The sequence below is a fragment of the Mesoplodon bidens genome, assembly GCF_964165515.1.
Source record: "Mesoplodon bidens genome assembly, chromosome: 13".
NCBI classification, from domain to species: domain Eukaryota; kingdom Metazoa; phylum Chordata; class Mammalia; order Artiodactyla; family Ziphiidae; genus Mesoplodon; species Mesoplodon bidens.
Window position 1 is genome coordinate 27992769 of NC_138169.1, and position 24390 is coordinate 28017158.

At 61.8% G+C, this 24390-nt stretch overlaps 1 protein-coding gene across 1 annotated transcript; it reads right to left on the reverse strand.

Moving 5' to 3' along the window:
- RTN4R (reticulon 4 receptor) lies at positions 1–24390 on the reverse strand. Its single transcript, XM_081252492.1, has 2 exons — positions 24223–24390; positions 1–1856 (listed from the first exon to the last, which is right to left on the reverse strand). Exons 1-2 carry the CDS (start codon positions 24242–24244, stop codon positions 433–435), a joined length of 1446 nt encoding a protein of 481 aa, XP_081108618.1. The 5' UTR covers positions 24245–24390; the 3' UTR covers positions 1–432.

Here is a 24390-nt window from a genome sequence, read left to right on the forward strand (position 1 = left end):
AAGGGTTGAGCTGCCTGCAACTCAGGCCATACCACCAGGCAGCTGCCTTCCCTTCCTGAGACTCCGTGTGCCATGACGGGGGCAGGGCTGCACCTCCAGGGCCCACCTGCCTCTCACGTCTCACAGCAACCCCCAGCCTGAGAGGCCACAGCTTAGGAAAAGAGCTCTTTATTCCACATCGTCCAATATTTTTACACAAGTAAAATAAAACGCATATCTCTATATACCGCGATCCGGGCGGGGGGCGGCGTTCTGGAACAAACGCCCCGACCACGCCCTGTAAACATGACGGGGTGGAGATGGGACCGGCGGGCGGGCAGGCGGGAGGCGCCGTCAGGGAGGGCCTGCCACCCGGGGCTGGCTGGCAGCGGGAAGGGACCCCGTATGTACACACACCTGGCTGCTGAGAGAGGCTTTGCGCTCGGTGGCTGGTCAACAGGGCCCGAGCACCGTCCACAGCACCAGCGCGAGGCCCAGGGGGACGAGGCCCAGGGGAGCGAGGCTGCAGGCGAGGCCAGGCAGGACACCCGAGCCCTCCACCCCGCCAGCCCCACCAGCCCCGGCACCCCCGCCACCCGCCTGGCCCAGACGGCACTGGCTGCGTGTGCGGTTCTTGCGGGAACAACCTGGCCGCCGGCGAGGGCCCGTGGTGGGGGGCTCCGGTGGCTGGGAGCCCTCAGGCTGCACCGCGGTCAGCGGGGGTTCGGCCGAGCCAGGCAGGGTCCCGAATGGGGAGTCGTTGATGTGTCGTGGTCCAGAGCCGTTGCCTGGCGGGCTGTCGCCAGACGGCACACGCCCCTTGAGTGCGTTGCCAGCCGAGGCCGGACTCCCGGCCTCTAGCACCGAGGCCTTGTCCTCAGCGTCCGGCTGGCAGCACTTGGGCAGCCCCAGCAGCTCCTCATCAGCAGGCCCGCCGGTCCAGAAGGGACGGGACGGTCTGGCAGCCACAGCGCAGCCCTCCAGGTCGGCGGTGGCCAAGCGCTTGAGGTCGCGGCCAGCCAGGCGCGGGGGCAGGCTGCAGGGCAGCTCGGATGAGGAGCCGCGGAATTGCTGCAGCCAGGCCCAGAGCGGGCGCGCCCGGCAGTCGCACACCCAGGGGTTGTCATTGAGCCGCAGGTACTGCAGGGCCCGAAGTGGTGCCAGGGCCTCCGCGGGCAGTGCAGAGAGGTTGTTGGCAAACAGGTAGAGTGTCATGAGACGGCCGAGGTCCCGGAAGGCGTGCGGATGCACGCGGGCCACACGGTTCTGGTGCAGCAGGAGGCGGTCAAGGCTGTGCAGGCCGCGGAAGGCGCGCTCGGGCACACTGGTAATGCGGTTGCCGTGCAGGAAGAGGTGAGTGAGGTTGCCCAGGTCGCGGAAGGCGTCGTCAGGCAGCGCCTGTAGCCCGTTGTCCTGCAGGTAGAGGTACTGCAGGGCAGCCAGGCCGCGGAACAGGCCGGGACCCAGCTCCTGCAGGCCGCAGCGGTCCAGGTGCAGTGTGTGCAGGCGGCTCAGGCCCTGGAACGTGGCGGGGTCCACGGCATGCAGCTGCGCGTTGTCGCTGAGGTCCAGCTGCTCCAGGAGCGCCAGGCCAGCGAAGGCGGCGTCGTCGATGTGGGCCAGCGCGTTTGAGTGCAGCCACAGGATGGTGAGGTTGCGGCAGGCATGGAAGCCGGCGGCTGGCACGTATGTGATGCGATTGCCGTGCAGGAAGACGCGCTGGCTGGCAGCTGGGATGTCGGCAGGCACGGCCTGGAGACCCTGCTGCGGGCAGCTTGTGGTTACCTTGGGCTCGTTGTAGCACACACAGGCACCTGGGCACGGCGCCGCCACACTCCATGCCTGCAGCCACAGCACCCAGGCCAGCAGCTGGCTCCCTGTGGGCAGAGCAGAGGGCAGTTAGTGGGCAGGGGCTCCTGCAAGGCTGGGGTTGTGCAGGAGGGGCTGGGGCTGGGCCCAGGATATGCTGCTGCCCCTGGGAACTCAGGTGCTGTGATCCTTGCCCCACCCGCCAGGTGGAAGCTGCTGCACAACAGCCCTCCAAGGGGTCGAACGCTCCACACCGAGAAACGTCACCTGCAGACACCCACGTCACCCTGCCTGGCACTCAAAACACACGAGCTAACATGCCCGCACCCCCTGCCACTCGGGGTTAGCAGGTCACCCCCAAGGCCCAAGTGAAGGCCTCCTGGGATAGACATGCACACCTGCAGATACCTTCTCAGACTCCAGTGAATACAGAGCCCCCGTGGGCCTGCCCGCTCTCCCTGTCTGTCCCAGCACTGACCCAGCCTGTCCCTGTCCCATCAGCCCACAGGCCAGGCAGGGAGAGAGGCCCCGGCAAACACTGGAGCACCAGGCCAGCCCCGCTCATGCAGGGGAGCCCTGGGCCAAGGATCATGGCCAGGCCTGCCTCCTGGAAGCTTCCGCAGCAGCCCTCCCAGAGCGTCCTCTCGGGCTGCAGGAAGGGTGGGGCTGTGACTCAGACCTGGTGCCCTGCCCAGGCCCCCAGAGCCCCTGGGGCCAAGGCCTGCCTGGATTCTGAGGGAGCCTCCCCACCTCGGGGAGCTGTGCTTTAACCAAGAAATTGCAGGGGCCTTGGTGAAGCCGGGAGCCACAGCTCCAGTGGCCCTCCTGCAGGGGTCTGGGTTCTACCAACAGGACACAGGAAACTGCCACAGCAGCCCCACGCTCCAGAGCAACTCTGCCATCACAGGATCAGGAGCCTAGGCCCTGAGGGCAGGCATAGCAGGGAAGGCAGGTCCAGGGCTTGGGGGGCACTGCAGCCCTGCCCTGTGAGCCCCTCAGGCAGGCTGCTCCCTCCTGCACATGCCCTCCTCACTGCCGCCTAGTGCTTCCTGGCCTGGCTCAGAACGCCTCCTGCAGCCTCCTCCCCTCGGCCTCATTCTCTGCTTGGTCTCCTCCCTGGGCGAGGAGCTTACTCCAATCTCTGCACAGTCCAGCTGCCCCCAACCCTCCTGCCAAGACACGCTCCCAGCAGGTTCCACCCCAGCCCAGGGGGCTGCAGCTCCCCCATCTCAGGGCCTCACCAAAGACCTAGACCGGGTAGGAGACCCCTCCTGGGGTGCTGTATCCAGGCTGGGCTCACCAGCAGGGCCACATGCCCAATACTAAGCTCCCTGCCTATCATCCCACCATTAGAGCCACCGCTTTGAATGCTGAAGGTTCTTTCTGCCACAGGAGTAAGTATATTAAAATGTGAATCCCCCTGGGAGGGTTATGGCTTATCAGCTAACACTTGAGTTATCAGCTAACACCTTCGTTGACAGCTAACACCTGCATTGACAGCTAACACCTTCCTTGGCAGTCAGCTGAGAGCAGGATTCTGCAGACCTGAATAAGGCGGGCTAAGTGCTGGGGCTGGAACCAGGAGGGAGAAAGGAGGGGACCACAGGCCAGCTTCCCCGACCCAGAACCATGACCTTGGGCCCCAAACCCCCACTAGGTCCTCTCTGCCAGGGCCAGTGCAGACGCTTGCCCCAAGCCCAGAGGCCCAGCAAGCCAGGCATGTCCAGCAGTCACAAGGAATACGCCCTCCCAGGCTCTGGTCCCCAGGTACTGGGAGCACCGTCCCCACAGCCTAGGGGCCTCCTCTGTCCCCTATGCTCTGGTGGCCACTGAGGCTGGGCCATTTGTTGGCTGCTGGGGACATGGCAGCCCCAGGACCACCCCCTGCCCAAGCCCCAGGTGCCCCTCCCTGGGCTGGCTGCACACAGGAGGCCATGAGGGGGCATCTCAGCTGTTCTATTTAAACTGCTGGCATCCTCTCCTGGCTCTCTCCTTATGGGCCTCCTTTGGAAAGTCGGGCCTGATTAAGCCAGCTCCCACGGCATCTCACTGTTGCCACGGGATGTGACTGTGCTATGAAAACAGTACTTCCTGCTCCCGAGACCTTGTGGCAGAGGACAATCTGGGGCAGGGTGAGGTGGGGCCCCAGGTACTCATCAGGCCAGACTCTGGACCTCACCACCACGGGCTGGGCCATACCACCAACTTGGCTGCCAGCAGCCATCCATCATGACCATACCCACCACATCACCGACTGCACTGTTACCACTGCACCCTGACCATTGGCTCCCAGGCCTGCAGCCATGGTCTGTGAGCTTGGCTGGGTTGGGGTCAGCTGACCACTGGAACCGGCCGGCTCCTCCAGCCTCCAGCCGTTGCTAAGCAGGGCCCACAGAAGGCTATAAGCCATGGGCTTGGGGCCGTGCCCACTCTATGAATGCCCTGAGATAGGCACCAGTGTTCAGCCACGCATGGGGGAAAGTGGCAGAGCAGCCACGTGGCTCGGCCCTGCCAGGAAGTGGGCAACAGGCGCGAAGACACGGCTTCCCTCTCGCTGAGGCAACTGCTTTTAGGAAACCATCTTCTGATGGTCGGTCCCTCAGCACGGGCCCTGCTGTCAGCATAGCGGCCGGCGGTGGGCTCGCTCCTCGCCTCAGCCACAGTAATTGGCTCCAGCCTGGACCCCTTGGGGCCTGCCCGCTGGTCTCCATGGCAACCCCTCTGCTGAGCAAGCAGAGGGGGTATCTTTCTAAGAGATAATCAAACCCAACTTTGTGTCATGTTTTCATTCTCACAGCAGGGGCCTGGAGACCCCACCAGGTAGTAGGAGGGTGTACCCTGGCTCCACCCCCTGGACCCTATCACTCACCTAATCCCTCCTAACCCTAAAAGTCCTCCCCATCCGTCGCCCCGCCCCGTCCCCAGCCTGTCCTCCCAGCCCATCCTCTCATCCCACATCGCCCACCCACCAACCCATCCTCCCTGGCTTTTGCAGTCCCCTGAGCCTGAGGCCTCTCTGGCCTGCAGATCTGCACTCGCTGGTCCTGCCCACTCATCAGAGGCCCCCAGGTTGCACCCTGCCTCACTTTTCTCTCCTTTCTCTCCCCCCAACCTTCCCACTGGCCCCAGACAGCCGCCCATTCCCCTGGCCCCACCTCCCAGTCACGCCCAGCCTCACGGGGTCCAGTGGGAGCTTGCCTCCTGCACACAGGGTGAGAAAACAGCCCTGCCCCGCCCAGCTCTCATACACAGAAATCATCGCAAGGCACACCACGCCACACCAGGGTCCTGGTCGCACACCGGGCCACCACGCTCCCTCAGCTAGCTTCCCGCAAACCCAAGCCGGCCCCTCCCCCGCCATCCCTCCTCTTTCCTCGGGCCTCAGCACAGAATGGACGGGTCAGGGGTTTTCTCTAGTGCCCTCCCCACGGACGGGACCCCTGGGTCACGGCTAGGAGCCCCCACCTTAGCCCAGGTCTGCTCTGGAGCTGGGGCAGGGGCACGAGGGCTATGGTTGGTGGAGGACCAGCCACTCCGGTCTTGGGGGTGGGGGCACAGCGACCAGACTCTGCTCAGGGTCTCTTCTCCAGGCCAGTTGACGAGGCCCAGGAGGCTGGGGGGCATCAGGCCTGCGTGTGGCCTCGAAGGCCATCTGCACTGCTCACCCTGATCCAGCTCCTGGGCACTGCAGGGGGCAGGGAGGAAGGTGGAGGGAGGAGAGGGGAGCAGAAGGGAGGGGAGCCAGGAGGGGCGGAGGCTTCTGGGGAGTCACCAGCAGCCGCAGGAGCCAGTGGGCAGCGGGCAGGCGGCTGCTGAGGTCAGCAGCTCAGAAACAGGGCGTGCTGGAGGCTGCAGGCACGGGGAGGTCTTCAGTGTGTTCCCTGGCCCCTGCCGCTCCCGGGGTCCCCCAGCCTGGGCTGAGGTTGCAGGAGTGCAGCTCCCCCGAGGTCTCATGGGGATTGCTCTGCCCCCACAAGCGAGGCCTAAGAGATGGCACAGGGCTGGCAGCCTTGGAAGCCCAGAGCACAGGCTCAGTGCCCTCAGGCCTCTATGCCTCCCTGTGGCTATGGGGTGGCGGTAACACCCACTTTGGGGGCGTTACAAGGGTCCACCAGCTGATATAAAGAGGCGTGAGTTGGAGCTGCATAAGAATCAATTTTCTTTTTGGTGTCGTGAGCCCATTTTACAGATTAGGAAACTGAGACAGTGAGCAGTTAAACCATGGCCTGCTCCCACTCAGAGCCGGCCCAGGAGGAATGGTGGGCAAGAGAAGGAGCCACAGAGCTGCCAGAAGGGGCAGGAGGGACATCCAGCCCAGGCCTGAAGAGTGGCCACTATATGGTCACGGCAAGAGAGCGTGGGCAGCTCCCTCCTGTGCCCTTGGTGGCTGGGAGGGGACATTTCCCGGGAGGTTCTCAGCTGCTGCCCACTCCCCTGGAGGCTGGGGTCAGCCATCTGTGGAGGGGCCAGACCGCCGTAGCATAGCTAGGACATCAGTCTGCTCAGGACCCTCTCAAACACCAAGAACATCCCATGAAGGGTCATGTCACAGATCGCAGTTACAAGGCAGAACAGGAGGCCACAGTCAGCACAGCCAGGCCAGAAATAGCTCCGAGCGGGGGTGGGAGCCACTGGCGTCCACACACCGCATAGGGTCAAGGCACCCGTCACGGCTGCACCCATACCCCTCCCATCCCTGCCAGCCCCCCACTCACGATGGGCTCACCACCGCCCCCGTCGTCCATCTGTCCCCCCTTGGTCATCGTTGTTTCTCATACTCACCACCCACCTTCCATCCGTCCTCCAGGCATAGACAAGCGCGGCGGCAGCACACGTGGCCAGGGCGTTTCCTGGGCCCCTTCCCTGGGTCAGGTGCCAGGGAGGAGGGTGGCAGCCGCTCCCGTGAGGCAGCCCACCCTCAATAGAGCCCTGTGTCTCCAGGGGTGTGGCTACCAGCTCCCTGCCTGGCTGTGCCCCTCAAGGCCCCCTCCTTATTGATCTTTTCAGGGTGCAGCTGAGGGGCAGGGCAGGGCGGGCTGGCCAGGTGGATAATGGGCAAGGTGACCTACCATAGCAGGAGGGTACTGGACACAGGGCTGAGCAGTTCCAAACACCAGGCCAAGCTGCGTGCAGTGGAGGAAACTGAGGCCCACTGTGGGCAGAGCCGGCCTCCTGACCGTGCTGTGCACGGGTGGACCCAGGGTGAGAAGGCCAGGTCCCTCTGTCTGGTGAGCTCTCCCAGGGGCTAGTGTATTTAGCCATTTTACAGGTGAGGAAATGAGGCTTGGTGGGGGATGGGGGGGTCTCTTGCTCACAGCCCAGGAGCCGGTAGGATTCCCAGCCCTGTGGTGTCCAGTTGCTGAAAAGCCTTACTGGGTAGTAAAAAGTTAAAGCTCCCCCACCCCTACCTCACCCATCAGCCCCATCTGGAACCCAAAATTTCCAGCCGACACGGCACCTGGGAGGCAGCTCTGGGCCCCTACAAGGCAAGGAAACAGAGAGTGGCAGGGGAGGGTCTGGCCTGCCTGGGAGCAGGAGGCCCTGGATGCAGAGCCCACCCACAAGCGTGTTCCCCAGGGGGCGCCCTGTGGTCGGGATGTGGTCCTGGCTGTGACACCTGTGGTCCAGGATCGGGCTGACCACAGGTGTCACGTGGGGGACTGAAGGGGCCAAAGAGCCCTGAGCTGGCCCCAGACAGCAGGCAGACGTCAAGCGAGAAGCCCTGGAGCTCACTGCCAGGGTGCGGGTCCAAGAACACCCTCTGATGGGCAGGACACTGGGCCCAGCCAACAGGCCTCAGGAATCCATCCTTGGCCAAGGCCAGGCTGCCAGCCTGGAGGCTCTGGAGCCTCGCCCTGTCCAGTCCACATGCTCTTCACCCAGAGCCCACCTCCCTCGGCTCCCACCCAGGAGCCCCACATGGAGGGCTCATGACACCAGCATCTGAAGCCTCGTCCAGCCCCAGGACCCTGCCCATGCAGGCCACACCCACACTTGCAGCAGTGACTCAGCCAGCATTTCCTCCCCCCAGAGGCTGGACGCCCCCGTCCCACCCACCCCCAGCAAACCCCCCACTCCATCAGGCCACCAACAAACGCCCGCTGCCTAATTACCTGGAGAATTCTGTCTCCACGACCAGCTCATCAGGGTCCTGAGGCTAATTCAATCCGGCGGCCAGTGTAGGCTCGAGTCCCCAGAGGATGCTAATGAGAAACTGGCCAGTGGCTGACATGCCCCTGCCCCAGGGAGGCTCAGAGAAGGGGCACTCCCCATGCCAGGGCCTGGGACCTACTGCCACACACCTACCACCATGCCCACCCGCCTGCCCAGATCCCCGTCCACTGCCAGCTCCTGTCCAGGACTGGATGCCTAGCCTGGCAGGGCCAACATGGGTCCTGCCCTCCCTGCAATCCATCCCACACTCCTCCCGGGACCCTACATCTACCGCCAACACGAAGCTAACCATTCCTGCGAGGCCCTGACAGCAGCCTCCAACAGGGTAGATGCAGTGCAGGAGCCCACGCTTGGGGTGCGCACTCGGGGTGGGGGGTGCACGCCATGGGCACACACAATAGGAACACACTCTTGGAACTTGTGCTGCTGGGGCCTGCGTGATCAGGGCACAGAGGCGAGCCAGCCAAACAGCAGAGGGGCTGCTGTGCAGAGGCTGGCAGACATGGGAGCCCCACCCAGGAGCCAGGAGCCAGGAGCCAGGCCGAGGGGTTCTGCTGTCCTCTGTGGCGGGAGTTGACGGGTGGGCACATTCCCAGGTGTTCTCGAGCCCTTGGCACTTGTCAACATCACCGACAAGGCAGGAGGTGGCCTCTGCCCGAGCAGGATCTATTTGGCTATGGAAAGACAAATGCAGGTCTCCGGAGGCCCTCGACTGCTCACCCTTGGGGATCAGCCCATCCGGCCTCTGGGCTGTTGAGGATTAGCCCCGTCTGGAGAGAGCAGCTGGACTGAAGCCCACCTTCACTGTCCCAGGAGAGCCGAGTTCTCACAAATGCTCCCGACCAGGGTGGCTTGGGCCTCGAGAAGGGGTTAACATGGGCAGGGTGCTTGGGGGCTTTGAAACTGAGCTGGGAGAGTGAGGGTGGGGGGCAGCACTCGCCAAGAGAGACCGTGGGGAGGACCAGCATGGTCTGCTGAGCACCCCTGGCCAGAGGCAAGTGCGGGGCCCAGGACCCTCAGCCTGAGATGCTCCCATTTGAGTCACCACCGGCTGAGGTCACTGCATCCAGGGGCTGTGGGTCCACAGGATGGTCTGGGGAAGCCTGTTGGCAAGGCGGCCTGCACGCCAGTGCCTCTCTCCTTTCCTGGACCGAGTTGTCCCACCTTTGTTATTTGTTCCTAAATGGGAAGAGTTGTCAGCCAAGGCCTGAATCCTAATATCTTGGGAAGTGCATCAAAACTGACTTTCTGTGTCCCCTCCTCCCAGCCAAGTGGACAGTGTGATGCTAGTGGGCCAGCGAGCCGACCCCTGTGTGGCCTGGCCACAGAGCCCAAGAGGAGGGTGTGGGGTCCTGAGGAGAGGCCCCCACCAGCCCGGAGGTGAGTGAGTGGGTGGCCAGCGCTGGGCAGACATGAGACAGCCCTGAGCATTCCAGCAGCAGTGTCTTGAGGCCATGCAGGGCCTTCTTGGTCGAGCTTGTCTCCCAGGGAGGCCCTGTCCATCCACCTTGACATCCCAGCCTCACACAGCACCAAGCACCAGTGGAGGGGAGAGTGGGGGCAGATGGGGCCCTCACCTCCCTGGAACGCCCAAGTCACAGATGTCCCTCACTCCTGGAGGTTTTGCTACATCCCACAGCACAATGAGGAGATGACCATCAACCCCACTCCTCAGACAAAGGCACTGAGCCTTATCAAGGTGCGGTGACCACAGGGAACCAGCAAGACCAGGGAACGGGGTCCAAGGCCCCCCTCCTGCCACATCAAGTGACCAGGGCAGGCCCTGAGCCCCAAGTGACCCAGATAACAAAAAGGGGAAGCAGCCCCCCTGCAGCAGGTGAGCTGCTGAGCCCCTCCCCTCAACACATGCTCTGGGCTTTCTGACCCCCAGCGAGGTTTATCCTTGGCCCAAGCTTTCTGCTCCATGGGCTGCCCAAGGTGGACCCCAGGGTCCAGGAGCCCTGGGCTCAGATGCCAGCTCTGTACACCCTCACCAAGGGGCTGGGGCAGCTGTCTCTACAGCAGTGACATGAGGATGACAACAGGCCAGGATCCACCTCCCCGGGGCCCCAAGATGCTTCCAGCCTGGAACCCCACTGAGCACCTCCACCCAGGCTCTGGCTTTGTGGCCAACACCCTGCCTCCCCAGGGGCTGCTGTGGAGCCGCTGTGCTGTGCCGCTCTGACCTTGGGCAGCCCTGTCTGAGGTGAGGAGCCCAGGCAGGAGAGGCCCACAGCTCACATGGCATCCACAGCCATGCTGATCGCTCTGCTTGTCTTGAGGCCCCTCCTGCCTGGCATGGTAGCCCTGCTTTGTCCATGAGAGGCTGCGTCTGGGTGGGAGGAGGGCACGGCAGCCAGGCCATGCTGCGAACACACCTAGGGCAACCTCCCTGCCTCCACTGAGCTCAGCCTCAGTGGAGGGAGGAGGCTCAGAGACAAGCGTGGAGCCCAGCACAGATGGAATGGCCTCACAAGTTGCTGCTGCTCCTCCTGCAGCACTGGCACACTCGGCGGCCCCCTCTATGCCCACCCTCCACCCATGTCAGAGACCTGTGCTCATCCCACCCCAGACCCAGGACAGTGATGCAGTACTTGCTGAGGGGTTAGGGAGTAGGGCGATGAGGCTGCTCCCCCGGAGAAACGTCCAGAGGAAGGATCTCCACCATGGCCTCTGGGGTGTCCAGAGCAGCTACTGCCTGATCACCCACACCTGCCAGTCGACAAGCCCCACTTTCAGCAGAGCATCCCGCCACCTTCCATGCTTCCCTAGTAAATGCTACCAGAAAACCAGGTGTCTGGAAAAGGTGCCAATGCGGACAATCGCGGCAATGCCTCCAGAGGAAGCAGAGACAGTGCAGCGAATAGATAAAAATTAGGGAAAATCTAATCAGTGTCCTCGTAGGGATAGAAGAGGATTTAAAACAAGAACTGGGTGCTACGAACGAGGAGCCATCAGAAAACAAGCAGAGTCCCTGGAAGTTAAAGATAGAATTGCTAAAATTATCCCCAAAATCAATAGAGAGGTTGGAAAACAAGGTTAAGGAAGTCTTCCAGAAAGAAAAACAAAAAGAGAAACAGGGAAAAAATGATGAGATTCAGAAGACAAATACAGATCCAACACCTGTCTTAGGTAATTCCAGAAAGAAAACAGAAAATAGAGGGAAAAAGTTATCAAAGAAATAATACCCAAAAATCTCCCAGAGCTGAAGACTCTCCTGGGTGAGTGCCTGGCACAACACGTGACATTCACAGTGCAATTTCAGGTCTCTGGGGGTTAAGAGAGGAACAGCAACAGGGCAGCAGACTTCTCCACAGCACACTGGATGCCAGAAGACCACAAAACTGCAACGGCTTCAAAACTCTGGGGGGAAACTATTTTCAACCTGGAATTCTGGACTGGGCCAATCCAGCTTGAATAGATTTGCTAACATTCAAGGGCTCATAGAATGATTCTTCACCGTGCCTTCCTTAGATGGTTAGCTGGGAATGCACTTCACCAAAAACAGGACATAAACACGAACCCCAAGAAACACTGGGTGATGAAAGGCAGTCAGGGGCAGCTGTGAGGGGGCCACAGCATGCCCAGCCCAGGAGGGGACGGCAGGGCAAAGGCCTAGAGGGAGACTTCCCCTGGGGAAAACGAGACACCCAGTAGAATGCCTGACACAGAGAAGAGTAAGCACATGAGGGTGGCATATGGGACAAGAGAAAAAAGACAAAGTCAACTGTAAACTCCAGGAAAAACAAAAGGCCAGACGAGAGCGAGAGGGTCACCCCCTGTGGTCAGGCAGTGACAAGCATTTATGTGACCTGGATTAGGAAACACTGGTTATGAATTTAACTGTCGGTAGTGAGACAGCCACACTGGGGAGTGTGCTGGAGAAGAGGGGGCTGGGGTAGGAGACATGGAAATGTGAAGGTAACCACCTGGAAAAACAGGGAAGCTGGCAACAGCAGGTGAGTTGGAGGAGGGCTACAAACCAATGCCCCAGACCAGCCTCTGAGGGCTGGGTGCAGGCTTTCACTTTGAGCAAGATATGGCCGACCACAGTGTTATCTTTTTCAAAAGACTGCATACTTGGCAATGAAATCTCAGAAACAGAGATAAATAAAAAGAAGAAAATAAAGCATATCTGCCAGAAGGTGGAGACGAACGTGGGTTAGCAGCAGGCGTCTCCAAGGTGCAGGAAGAGAAAGTGGGACTGAGAGCTCTCGAAGCCTCCTGGTGCTCAGCCCAGCGTCTGGCTGCTCTTCAGCGGCTGCTCAGCCAAGGGTGGCCAAGGACGCCCCCAGCCTTCAGGGACGCTCCAAGCTCCTGGCTCCAGGGGCCTCTGAAATCCAGACTCTTGAAGGGACAGCGTCCAACCTGAAGATCCATGTGTGCCCTGGGCCTTTCACAGTCCCACCACCTCCAGGGAGCCCCTCCCACTGTCCCTCCTCAGCCCTGCCTGCTCCGGGGTCACAGATCCGACCCCCTGACCCCAGACTGGGGACCCTCAGGAACAGGGGATCCAGCGGATAAACCCGGGGCCTCAGGTAGAGGTCTGCAGCCCCTGGGGAGGGCTCCCCTGACCTTGGGGCCTCTATGAGAGCCCCAATCGTGTTTCTGCATCCAAATGCATGACATGCAGGCAGGGGTGACGTGGATAAGTAATTGCTCTTTTATTAACGAGTGATAAATTATTCCTATATGATTGTGTGTGATAACTCTTCCTTATTTGAAATCAATTTGGGATGGAAATTGTTGGCGGCTTCTCACCAGTGAGGGTGGGAGGACCAGGCGTGCCGCTGCCTCCTGGAAAAGCAGGTCAGTGTATTTCGGCTACTTCCTGAGGCTGATGCACCAGGCGCTCCTGGCAGCAGAAAGGGGTCGGCTGCCCTGGGGGCGGGGCTGGGAGGGTGGCCTCATTTCCTCAGCACCAGCCCCCGGGACAGGTGCCCAGCATGGCCTCTCCCACCCCACCCCCCACCTCACTGGACCCAGGGCACCAATGCCCCCTGGCAGAGGAAGGGGCAGGCTGGGGAGGAGTCCCTGAAGGCCCAAGGCATTGCTGGGGACTGCCGTGGCCAGGCATCAGGAGGCAGGGGGCCATCTGCAGGCCACACTCCACTCATCCCCCCTGTGTAAACCTGAGGACCCAGGCAGCCCAGCCTTTCATCCCCCAGAGGACATACGCAGTGCCCAGCTGGCCTCCCCTGCCTCCCCACCCAGGCCAGCATGGCTCGACTTCACCAAGCCCAACAAAGGCATTTGCCTTTTCCCTAAAAATTTTCCTAACAAATTCACATCCTCATTCCCTTCTCACCCAGCCCAACATACAAGTGTCCCCAGCGCGAGCCCAGGCCTGGGTCAGAAAGACTTGCTCCCCACCCAGTGCCCTTGGAAGGCCCTCGGCCTGCTCACCTGCAGACGACCTGTGAGGGGCTGAACACAGCAGGTGCTCAATAACCACTGAGCCAAGGAAAGAAGGGTTGCACCCCGAAGGCCTCCCTCACATTGACCCCTCACCGCGTGGCCCCATGGGGCCAGCAGAGCCCGGTGTGGAGGAGGAAGCAGACACGCAGGGAATGGGGTGCCCTTGGCTGGTGCCCACAGCTCCCACAGGCCCCGCCTGCTCAGAGCAGCACCCCGTGGCCCAGGCCTCTGCACCTCTTCTGTTGATGCATCAGAAAAATCCAGCAACCCACTGGGCAGGCAGCCAGCTGCCTCTCACCCACCCTCCAACTGTTCCCTGGTCACAGGCTCGCCCCCGCCATGAGCCAGGTCACCCCAGCCCAGACACGTCACCCTGCTCAGCTCAGGCACGGCGAGCAACCTCCGCCTCTCAGAGCCAGGTCTGTCATCTGTAAAAGGGGGAGGCTATGTCTGAGAACTTGACAAATCACTCCCAGGGTCTGTGAAACCCCCCGCTCTGTCCACTGCCAGGTGCCCCCTTTGCCCCACACCTCAGTGGTCAACTTGGCAGGTTTGCCTTGCTTGTTTCTGCACCCCCAGGCCGTGGGCTCCTTGGGGCAGGACTAGGGCTGCTGATGGCACAGATGCTCCATAAACGTCCATCACGTGAATGTAAGAAGTGTGAGGCTGTGGAGATGGCTGTCCCAAAGGTGTCCAGGCCCAGGAGAGTCCATGGGGCACTGACGTCCCCACAGGGCGAGGCAGCAGTGCCTGATGCCAAGGGCAGCTTCACTTCTGTTCCAGGCTGAATGTCTGTGCCCCACCCCCCAAATTCATATGCTGAAGACTTAACCCCCAATGTGATGGTATTTGGAGGTGGGGCCTTGGGAGGTAATTAGGTTTAGATGAGGTCGTGAGGGTGGGGCCCCATGATGGGATTAGTGCCCTGTAAGAAGAGATACCTGAGAGCCTGTTTTCCTGTGAGTAACGTGAGGAAGGTGGCCATCTACAAACCAGGAAGAGAGCCCTCACCAGAACCGACCCTGCCAGCACCCTGATCTCAGACTTCCAGCCTCCAGAACTGTGCGAAATACATTTCTGTGGTTTGAGCGCCCGTCTGTAGCATTTTGCTATGACAGTTTCAGCTGATTAGTACAATAAATTTCTTAAAACTGTGGTATATTTTTCCAGATTTTTCTACAATGCACACGAACTGGTAAAATCAGAAGAGTTTTTAGTTTGTTCCGTTTGGTCTCATGTGCCGACACTGGATGGGGCAGCTGGCCCAGGGTAGGGTGGGTGAGGCCAACCCCAGGCAGTGGGAGTCCCTTTCAAGAGCCCCGTGCTGTGGGGTCCCCACCCGGTCTCCCAACCTCTACAAACCTGTTCCCTTGGCTGAAGCGTGCAGACGACAGGCCCCACCTCACAGGGTGTTGAGGCCACACAGCTCACGCAGGCCTGGTGCGCACAGTGGATGCACAGGAAATGCCCGGCCTGTCCGCCCCACGGGAGCACCTCATGTTGCCCCTGGCAGGGGCCACATCCCCCCTGACGGAGGGGAAGTTAAGCCACAGCTAGCAAGGGCATGATGGCACCTGACCTGACCTGACCTGAGCTCAGGCAGCATCCCCTCCTTGTTCCCAGACACCCCCCTCGGAAGGCTCTTCTTCCCAGAGCCCCACCACGCCCATCCCACTCCCCTACCCAACCACAGCCTCGCCCCGAAACCTGGACTTAGCCCCTATGGTGCCACTGAGGGAGCAGGCGAACAAGCAGAGCGCATGGAGCTTGCCCGGGGTCTCGGTCCCTGGGCTCCCACCAAGGGTTCTCGGCAGGGAAGGGGCCTCAGCTAGGCCTGAGGGGCCCTGTGCGCATGACATGCCAGGCAGGGCCTGACCCCACCTGGGCCTCAGGGCAACGTAGGGACAGTGAACCCACCGGCGTCCACATTGGCCACCCAGAAGGAAATGAGCTGCGGGGGTCAAAGCGTGAAGGCCTGCAGCCCTACCTCCCTATTTCCCACCACCCACCCCAGGGACATACTGTCCCACCAGAGCCCCATGTACTGAACAAGGATGGTCCTCTGTATCAGGCTTCCTGTGATCTGGGGGTCAGGGGAGGCAGCCACAGTGTCGGGAGGGCTCTGTAGAGGCACTGACACCCCCTCCATGCCACCACCCGCCTCAGGCCAGCCTGGGGGCTTGGCCACAACTCCAGCAGCAGGTGAAGAATAGAGTCCATTAGGGCCACCATCTGTCTCAGCTGTGATGGGCCCTCTCGGTGACATCCAGGAGGTGTGTAGATAGAATATCTTTATGGGGAGAGTTTTTCTTTTGCCAATTTTTGAACAGGAAGCCAGACACTTGTCACACCTGTCCCCGTGTCAGCCTCTGCCTGACAGAAATTGGGGCTGAGGCAGGGAGATGAAAGACAGCCTGGACATGGCCGGAATGCAGGGGCCACGTGTCACACGGCTGGAGCACAGAGCAGCGGGCCGGCCTCCTGCTGGGGCACGCCGCCATCCACCTCTGCGGCCCCCACCCAATCCTTCCAGCCCGAGCTCTCCAAACCCCTCCCTCTGCACCCCTCTTGGTCCCACAATCTCCTCATCTGAACCCCATCTCCCTCCACCCTGCTGCCCAGGGCCTCCTGAGCCCACCCCAGGGGCCCCGGCGCACGCACTGGGCTGTCCCGGAGTCTCTGGGCTTCTGCTTGCACCAGGAGCCCCCTCCCCCTCAGCCAGCAGCTCCAGGGCCTCTTTAAGACGTAGGCCCAGGGTGGCCTTGGTGAGGACCCAGTGGGGGACCCAGGCCTCAGGCTCCTCACCAGCCTGCCAGCACCCACACTCTCACTTCTCTCCCGTGGGTACCTAGTGGGCTTTGGGGTGTCTCCCAGGGACCTGGAGGGCTGAATATGTCACAAGAATCTCGAGGTCCCTGCTGCCCGGCATGGGGCTGGCCTGAAATGCTAGAAAGCACTTGCAGGGGAACAGAGGTGGAAGCCAGTGGCCCTCGGGGACCTGTCCAGGGATCCCCATACCCCCACCTGGATTGTGCATTGTGGTGCATGGCTAACCCCACCAGGGGTGAGGAGGGTCCTCCCCAAGGGAGGGGGATCACCTGCTAGGCCATACTCAGGAACCCCAGCCCCAGGCCCCCCCTTCGCCCTCCATTAGTCCCCGCACAGTGGAATGGGGGTTGCTCACTGCCAGGGCTACATGACAGTCCTGCTGCTTCCTCAGATGGCCCTGGGAGTCACGGCCTCAGCCCCCAAGGAGATCTAAGAGCATGGTTCCCACCAGGTTCATCAGCCACTGCCTTACATGGCCTCATCCTCCGGGAGGCCCTGGGGAGCCTGGAAATTGGGGCTGGACGGGTGTGACTAGCCATCTCTGTGTTCTCTGAGGACAAGTGGGGGCTGGATGTGTCCTGAGAGAGCAGGGAGACCTCAGCCAGTGCAGAGGGAGGGAAGAGGCAGTGGAAAGCATGGGAGGGATCACAGCAGGGCTCTGGGAAGGGTGAGGGTGGCCCAGGACACCAGAGCCCACTCGCAGGTTCCTGGCTGGGGTGTGCTGTGGAGGCAGGTGAGAGAGCTGGGTGCAGGGTGTCCTGTGTGACCTTGGGACCCACAGCCCTCCTGAGACCTCTCTGATGCCCAGTGCGTCCTGGTGGCCAGCCAGGACTGGTCTTTCTCTGGAATTCTGCTTCCAACCACATCTTTGGGAACAGGAGATGTTTCTGGGCCAGAGGCCACACAGGGGGCAGGTGGCCCACCCTCCCTCTGCCCGGTTCCCGTCTTGCCCAAGGACTGGGCAGGAACGCTGGCCTTCTTCTCACCACACCAGAAGGCTGGTGCAAAGTGAGCTGTGGGCCAAGGCTTCACACCCATGTGGTGAAGCAGGGAGACCCTGAACCTCCTTCCAAGTCAGCACCGCAGCCGGCTCAGCACCCACCTGCCCCATGCCCCCACTGGGCCTCCGCCTCTCACTGAGAAAGGCAGACACCCCATGAGGACCCCAACTTCCCCTCCCCCAGTCGCTGGCCCTGCCTGGGGCCTGCACCTCCCACCCCCATCCCACCGTGTCCCCCCAGCCCCATTTCTCACTTGGGTCCCCATGGCATTAACTAATAGGTTACAGACCCCCCCCCTTGGGATGGGTGGCAAGGACCTCATGCAGAAGGGCTGGTGGGTGGAGGGAGGCCCCACAGGGGCTCCTCCTCTGCGCTCAGCAGAGGCTCCTGCTCCAGAGAGGACAGTGGGGCCCACACCCATCACACACCTGCCTGAGTGCCACCATGATGTTCCCAGGGCAGGGAGGGACTTGGCAATCTGAGGAGGCCCCCGGGACATGGGGGCCCCACGAAGCCCCATCACAGCCTCTATTTCCACGGCAAGTTCCAGCTCAGGGCAGGAGGTCCCACCTGAATGGGAAGGGGCCCCAGGAGCTGGGACAGTCAAGCCCTCACCAGGGGCTGTCCCGTGGGCATCATTCACCACTGACTCCCCCTTCGCAATCTCCTGTGGGACATGGAGGCTCAGAGGGTGAGTGGCCTGCCAGGTACACAGCTGGCTCTGGGCTGAAGTCCTGGGCTCCCAGTGCAAGCCCCATCGGCCCTCGGCTAGAGCAACTCCCCCACAGGTTGGCACCTCTGCTCTCTCTCCAGACCTGTGCCCTGGAGGGGACCGCCCTCTTGAGCCACCTTGGGCAACTGGCCTGCACCCGATGGCCAGTGGCCAACCCTGAGGGCTAGGACCACCAGCTCTTGTGAACCTGGGAGCTGACTCAGGGCACTGCCTGAGGCCACTCTACCATTCATGGCTCCCTGCACACCGGTGCCAGGCCCGAGCTAGACTCAGGGACATGGACGTGGGGAGGCAGACACGGGTGTGTGTGCCAGGCACTGGAACCAGGGAGCCAGAGTGGAAGAGACGTTCCCAAACCAGACCCCCTGGGCCAGGCCTCATCGGGGGGTAGACACAGGAGAATTCAGTCAGGAGGGGTCTGGCCGGCAACATGTTTTAGGAAAGCATCTCAAAGCCTGAAAGGAGGATGAGATGGCGGGCAAGGAGACGTGGGCGTCTGAGGCCACGGGCCCAGGAGGGGGGCTAGTCCACAGCAGACCTTTGATGAGGGATAAAAGGGGACGGGCAGGGAGGGGTCAGACTTGATACTGGACTTTGGGGAAGGGTAGAGGGAGGTGGCCAGGACTATAGACCTTTGGCCCAGATGTAGGGGGTGGAGGGGCAGGTGGTATAAGGGCGATCACCACCAGACAGGCTGAATCTGGGGGACCCAGGACACCCAGTGCAGCAGAGCAGCACGTGTAGGGAAAGTGGTGTGGAGCTGCTGGGTGGGGGCAACCTAGGAGCCTGAGACACCCACTCAGCTGCACAGGCCTGGCACACAGCCCGGAGGCAGCGAACGTTTGCTAACCAACCACTGGGACGCAGGGGCCAGACAGAACTCCATGACAGGCCAGGCTAAGGCCTCAGAGCTGCCCTGCCAGGCAGGCCAGGAGGCCAGTAAGTCTGGGGGCTGTGGATTCCCTGCTGGCCTCGAGCCCTCCCCTGCCTACCATGTCCACTCTTTGCCCCTCCCTATATACTGAGCACCTACTATGTGCCTGGAGCTGCCACAGGATGCCATGAGCCAGCCACCCACCCCCACCACCCCCAGAGCCCAGCACCCCACACACCTCAGACTCAGAGGGTTTTCCCACCTATGAAGGCATTGAGTGGGAATCCCACCTCTGGTCGACAGCCGTGGATTACGGACAACGTCTCTGGTGACCAGGAAAGGGCAGTGCTGCCCAAGGTCACACGGCAAGCCGGTACTGCAGAGGTTGATCCAACGGCTGCCCAGACTTCAGGGCAGGGAGAATTCTGGCAGGTCCCTGAGCCCACCCCATCTGGGCTCCGGCAGGAGGTAAATAAAGGCAACATCTCAACAAGGTCACAAGGGCTGGGACAGACCGGGTACACGGTGCTGAGCCCAAGCAGTTGAGGGGCAATCTGAGAGGGCTTCCGGGAGGAGGTGAGGGACTTAGAGCCTCACCTTGGCCTGAGCCCCTCAGCACTCCACCCCCTTCCTCGATGGGCCCCTCACCCATCAGCTTCAGCCTTAGCCTGACATTTCCCGTGACATTTGCTGCAAAGAAATAGAGCCATAAACCCAAAGGTTAAATTTGCACATTGCCTTGCTGCCAGGAGAGCATGGTCCCTCCACCCACCAGGTGCTTGGCTGCAGGATTTGTGTGGGATGGCCCACCCACCCTGGAGCCCTTGATGGACCCAGGCCCTCCAAAGGACCTCAGCCACTGTTTCCCAAAATAGGTTACTGGATACACTAAACCCTGAGTGTGTTACACAGGGGTGGTAAAGGAGCTCTGTCAGCACCTCTTACCCAGTCATTCCCAAATTCGCTTGACCATGAAACACTTGTCCAAGCCCCACCAACATTCTGTGGAACCTCAGTTCCATGGAGCATGATCTGTGACGGCGTTAGGCCAAAGAGCATCCCTCTGGGGCACCAGGAGGCTGCCTGAACAAAGCTGAGTCAGCTCCTGACACCCCGGTTCCTCCACTGGGCTCCCCGTGTCACCATCAGCCCAGCTCCACGTGCCAGGGCCTGGCTGGGGCTCACCACCTGCCAGGCCCACCTGGGCCAGCCTTAGACAAGCACAGCTCCTCCCCAGGGCCCCTCCCACTCTGGGAGGGCTTCCAACAGCCCTGCCCTGCCCTTCAGCTCCACCTCCTGCCCTGGGTTGGCGGGGGTGGGGTGGGGTGGGGTGGGCGCTAGCAAGGCTGTAGGACAGGGCCGCCATGGCCCATTCTCTATCCCCAGGCAGGTAGAGGCAGCGGGCCCACTAGGAGACAGGACTGTCAGGACACTGCGGGGTTGGGGTGGAGGCTAAGTGAAGGGGGCAGAAGAGAGACAGCCCCAAAGCGCCGCCGGCTGCACTAGGGCTGGACCAGCAGCAGAGCCAGAATCCTGATGAAGGCCAGGAAACAGATTCCACTTGTGAGTAGCAGAAATGCAACCCCAGGGGTGGGAGAGGCCCGAGGGCTCTGCCCCCTCCACTTGAAAGGTTGCGAAGGGTTGGGATCAGGCCCTGCCTCCTACTGGGGGAGGGGCATCTGACCACGCCCCCGGGGGACCTAGCAGGGCTGCACCAGGGACACTTCTCTGGTTGTCCAGCTGCACAAGCACAGGCAGTGTGAGAGGCCGAGGCACGTTTGGATAAATAAATGATGGCGCATCCTCGGGAAGGGATTCCACACACACCCGCAAACCCATGATACACAAGAACAGTTCCCGACGTGCAAAATGTTTAAAATACAGCGACCAAAGAAGAAACTGCAGCACAAGACACCCGGCTGGGCCCACACGATCCAGCAACGGCACCAGGAGATGCAGGGGTGTGGATGCTGCTCTGGCTGGGCTGCCATTTTCAGCTCCGTGGCCACCTGTCCTTTAAAGCATTTAGTCCTATAAACTCAGGTGGGCAAGGACCACATCCCTTCACCTGCCTGGCTCAGAGGGAGTCTGACAGGCCAGGAATAAGTGAGTGAGTGAATGAATGAACAGGTGCCTGAAACCAAACGTGGCATCTGGGAATGGACCACTGGAAGGGGCAGGAGCAGGCAGGCCACAGAAGGTCAGGCAGCCTGGCCTAGGGGTCAGGGGTCAGAGGTCAGAGCCCTGGGCACAGGGCAGCCTGAACCTCATTGACTGTGCAGGGCCAAGAGCTGTCAGGAACCCCAGGATGGGGCCCGGGGGCCAGAGTACCACTCACACCTACTCCCCATGCTCACTGAGACCCCCATTCTCCCATTCCTTTGGCTCAGTTCACTGGTTCTTCATGCTCCTGACCCCTCTCTGGATGCACAGACTGAGTCTCCACGGAGACTTTCTGGCTACAGGCCCAGGAGAGCAGGAAACACAGCCCTGGGTGGGGGTGAGTTCCTCCTGCCTCCACCAGCTGGGCCCCTCCTGGTGCTGCCCCAGCTGCCACAGGCCTCCGTGCCACAAAGCCATGAATTCAAGGCCGGGGCAGGGAGCACTGAGGGGCCGGCCCAGCGTGCCGGCTGTCCTGGGGCAGTGGAGGGAGGGTGAGGTCAGAGTCTAGAGAGTGGGGGTGGGGACAGCTGCACACATCGGGCCCCTCACCGCCTGTCACTCACAATGAATAAGAGCAAACAAACCCTGGGTCCCACCACGGAACTGGGGCAGCCCTCGGCCTCCCCTGTCTTCCAGAGCCCGAGCACATCTCCTACAGACCCCCTACAAGCCCTCTTGCTTGTTGAGACCCCCTGGGCCAGGCTCTCCTCCATGACCACAGGGAGAAAGCCAGCTCTGACCTAAGGGCTCCCGGCTGATCGTTAGTCCTCACATAGGGAAACCAAGGGTCAGGGGTTCTGCAGGCTCCCAGCTGGTAAGGGGCAGAGTAAAGATGCTGCCCCAGTGTGGGGGACACATCGGTGGCCACTTCACACCTCCCGCAGGGCCCTCTCTCCCTCCCTGCCTCCCCCCTTCTCCAACTCCCCAGTGACCTCGATGGGCCTTTATTTCCCATCTGCAAATGGTTAGGAGGGAGGGTCCAGCTGGCAGTGCAAGGGTTCCAGGGGGACTTCCCTGTGTGGGAACCATTGAGTGGGGCAGGGTGGTGGTGTTTTCAGTATTTTGAAGGCAGAAGCACTGGGGTCAGAACCCTGTGGGGGCCTCACCCTTTAAGTGTCCCCAACAACCCTTGAGGGAGGCCCACTTACTGACCATGTCACAGGTAAGGAGACTGAGGCATGGGTGAACTGCACACCCAAGGTCATACCATTGTCGGTGGCTGAGCCAGGACCCACATCCAGGCCCTTGTTCTCCTGCCACCCCACACCCAGGAATCAGGGTCTGTGAGCAGCCTTCTGCCTTGCAGGGACCTGGTTCCTTCCTCACCTCAACTGGAGTAGAAGTGGGAGCTGTGATGGTACCCACTTTAGAGATAGAAAGACTGAGGCTTAGAAAAGGGGAGTGGCCAGCCCCACTGCCCACCCCATCGTGGGACCCACTCCTCTGTTTCACCCCCACACAGCCTATAAGGATGACCTACTTGTCGTCATTCTACAGACAAGGACACTGATGGGTGCGGGGGAGAGCAGGTGGTGTGGCCCTGCCTCTCTGAGCCCTGGCCTGGGGTCCTCCTCACCACAGTGAGAGCGAGTCACCAATACCCTTACCTCAGACCTGCACACAGCACCTGAGGCAGCTGACACACCACAGAACCTCTCATCAAGAAGGCTCTCGCCGTGGAGACCCCCAGGCACCGGGGGCAGAGCTTTCCTGAGGTCACCCTGGGTCAGCCGTGGGGTGAGCATATACCTACCCTGAGCTGGACTTAGTGGCAGACTGCAGAGCATGCCGGGGGTCTGGCCTGTGTGTCACGGTGCTGACCTGGAGGTGTGAAATGGGCCTTCCCTGCCTAGGTGGGTCCCAGCCCCCATCAGCCACCACTGCCCCAGCCTGGGGGGAGGGGGAGGAATCAGACACTCCTTTGGCCTCACACCCTGGGCTGGGGCACTGGGCCCCCAACACACATTGCCTGGGCCTCTGCTACAGATTTGGGTGGAACCTGGCCACGGGCTGCCTGGGCACACAGGGGCACCCACGTCCGGAGGCAAAGAGACACATGCCGATATGCTCACAGGCACACACGGTCATGCGAACAGAGACACACGTGCAGACGCATACCGAGTTCACACACACACAGCCCCAGGGGGCTGGGAGGGGAGAATCCCGGACACAGGGGTCGGATCCTGTAGCCAGTTTCTCACCCTTCTGAGCTCTGGCTACCCAGGGCCTCCCCCTTAACACACGTGCATGTAGGCACAAGAATGGGTCCCTCGGAGGGGACCCAGCGTGCGCCAAGCGTGGAGACCACAGCAGGCACGCTATGTGCATGCATGGCCGTGGGCGAGCAGGCGGGGGCGAGGACATGGATGTGCACCCACAGCATGTGTGTGTGTGTACGCGTGCACACAGGGCAGCCTGGCATGCGTGTGCACATGCGGTGTGCAACTGTGCAGCCCTTGTAGACATGTGCACGTGCAAAGAAACGTGTGCAGCCTGCGGCACCTTGGAAATAAGCAGGGCACCCTGGGGCAAGGGGGGGCGGGGGGGGAACGAGGGGAGCACCCTCCAGGCAAGGGATGTCCAACTCCCCCTACAGGAGGTCACCCCCAGCACCTCACACCAGGTAGGGGGGAAGGGTCCCATGAGAGCTGCCAGGGAGGGGGTGCTTGGGGCCCCACCACCTCTGGTGCCCCTCAGCGGAGCCCGCAGGGGCCCTCAGGCACCCTCAGGCTGCGGATAGGGGGTGCTTGGCTGCGCCTCTCCTCGCCCGCCCCCTGTGGGGGCCAGCTCTGGGCCAGCCCCGCCCCCCACGCCCTCTACTGTCGCCAACGCCCCCATTCATCCTGCTGCGGTCTAACCCCAGAAAAACCAGATGTCCTGAGCTGAGTCCGCGGGTCGAGGATGGAGGCGGCTGGACACCCCTCACCTCTGCTCGGTACCCGGGTTTCTTCAGACCTGCTCATTAACCCCTTCGCGGCCGGGCGATCAGAGGCAGGACCCCACCCTTCCAGCCAGCAGCCCCCACACTAGCCCCGCCGCCGCCGCCGCCGCCGCCAACTTTCCAGGGAAGCGGCAACTTTTCCGGCTGCCGTGGGCTCCGCCCTCCCGGGGCCGGGCAGCACTGCGGTGGCCTCGCGGCCGCGCGGTAACCCTCCGCAGCCTCGGCAGCCCGGGTGCGCCCCGCGGCTCAGGGAGGGGCGCCCGGGTCCCCGCCCGCCGGCCGGCCCGGGCGCGGCACTCACCTCCGGCGGACGCCCTCTTCATCTTAGGGGTCGGGCGGGGCGCGTCGGGGACCGAAAGTCGCTCCGGGGCCGGCGCCCGTCTCCCCGCGGCCGGGTCCGCATCCAGGCGCCGCAGCTCCGGCCCGGCCCCGGCCCGGCCGCGGGACGAGGCTGCACGCTCCGCCCGGT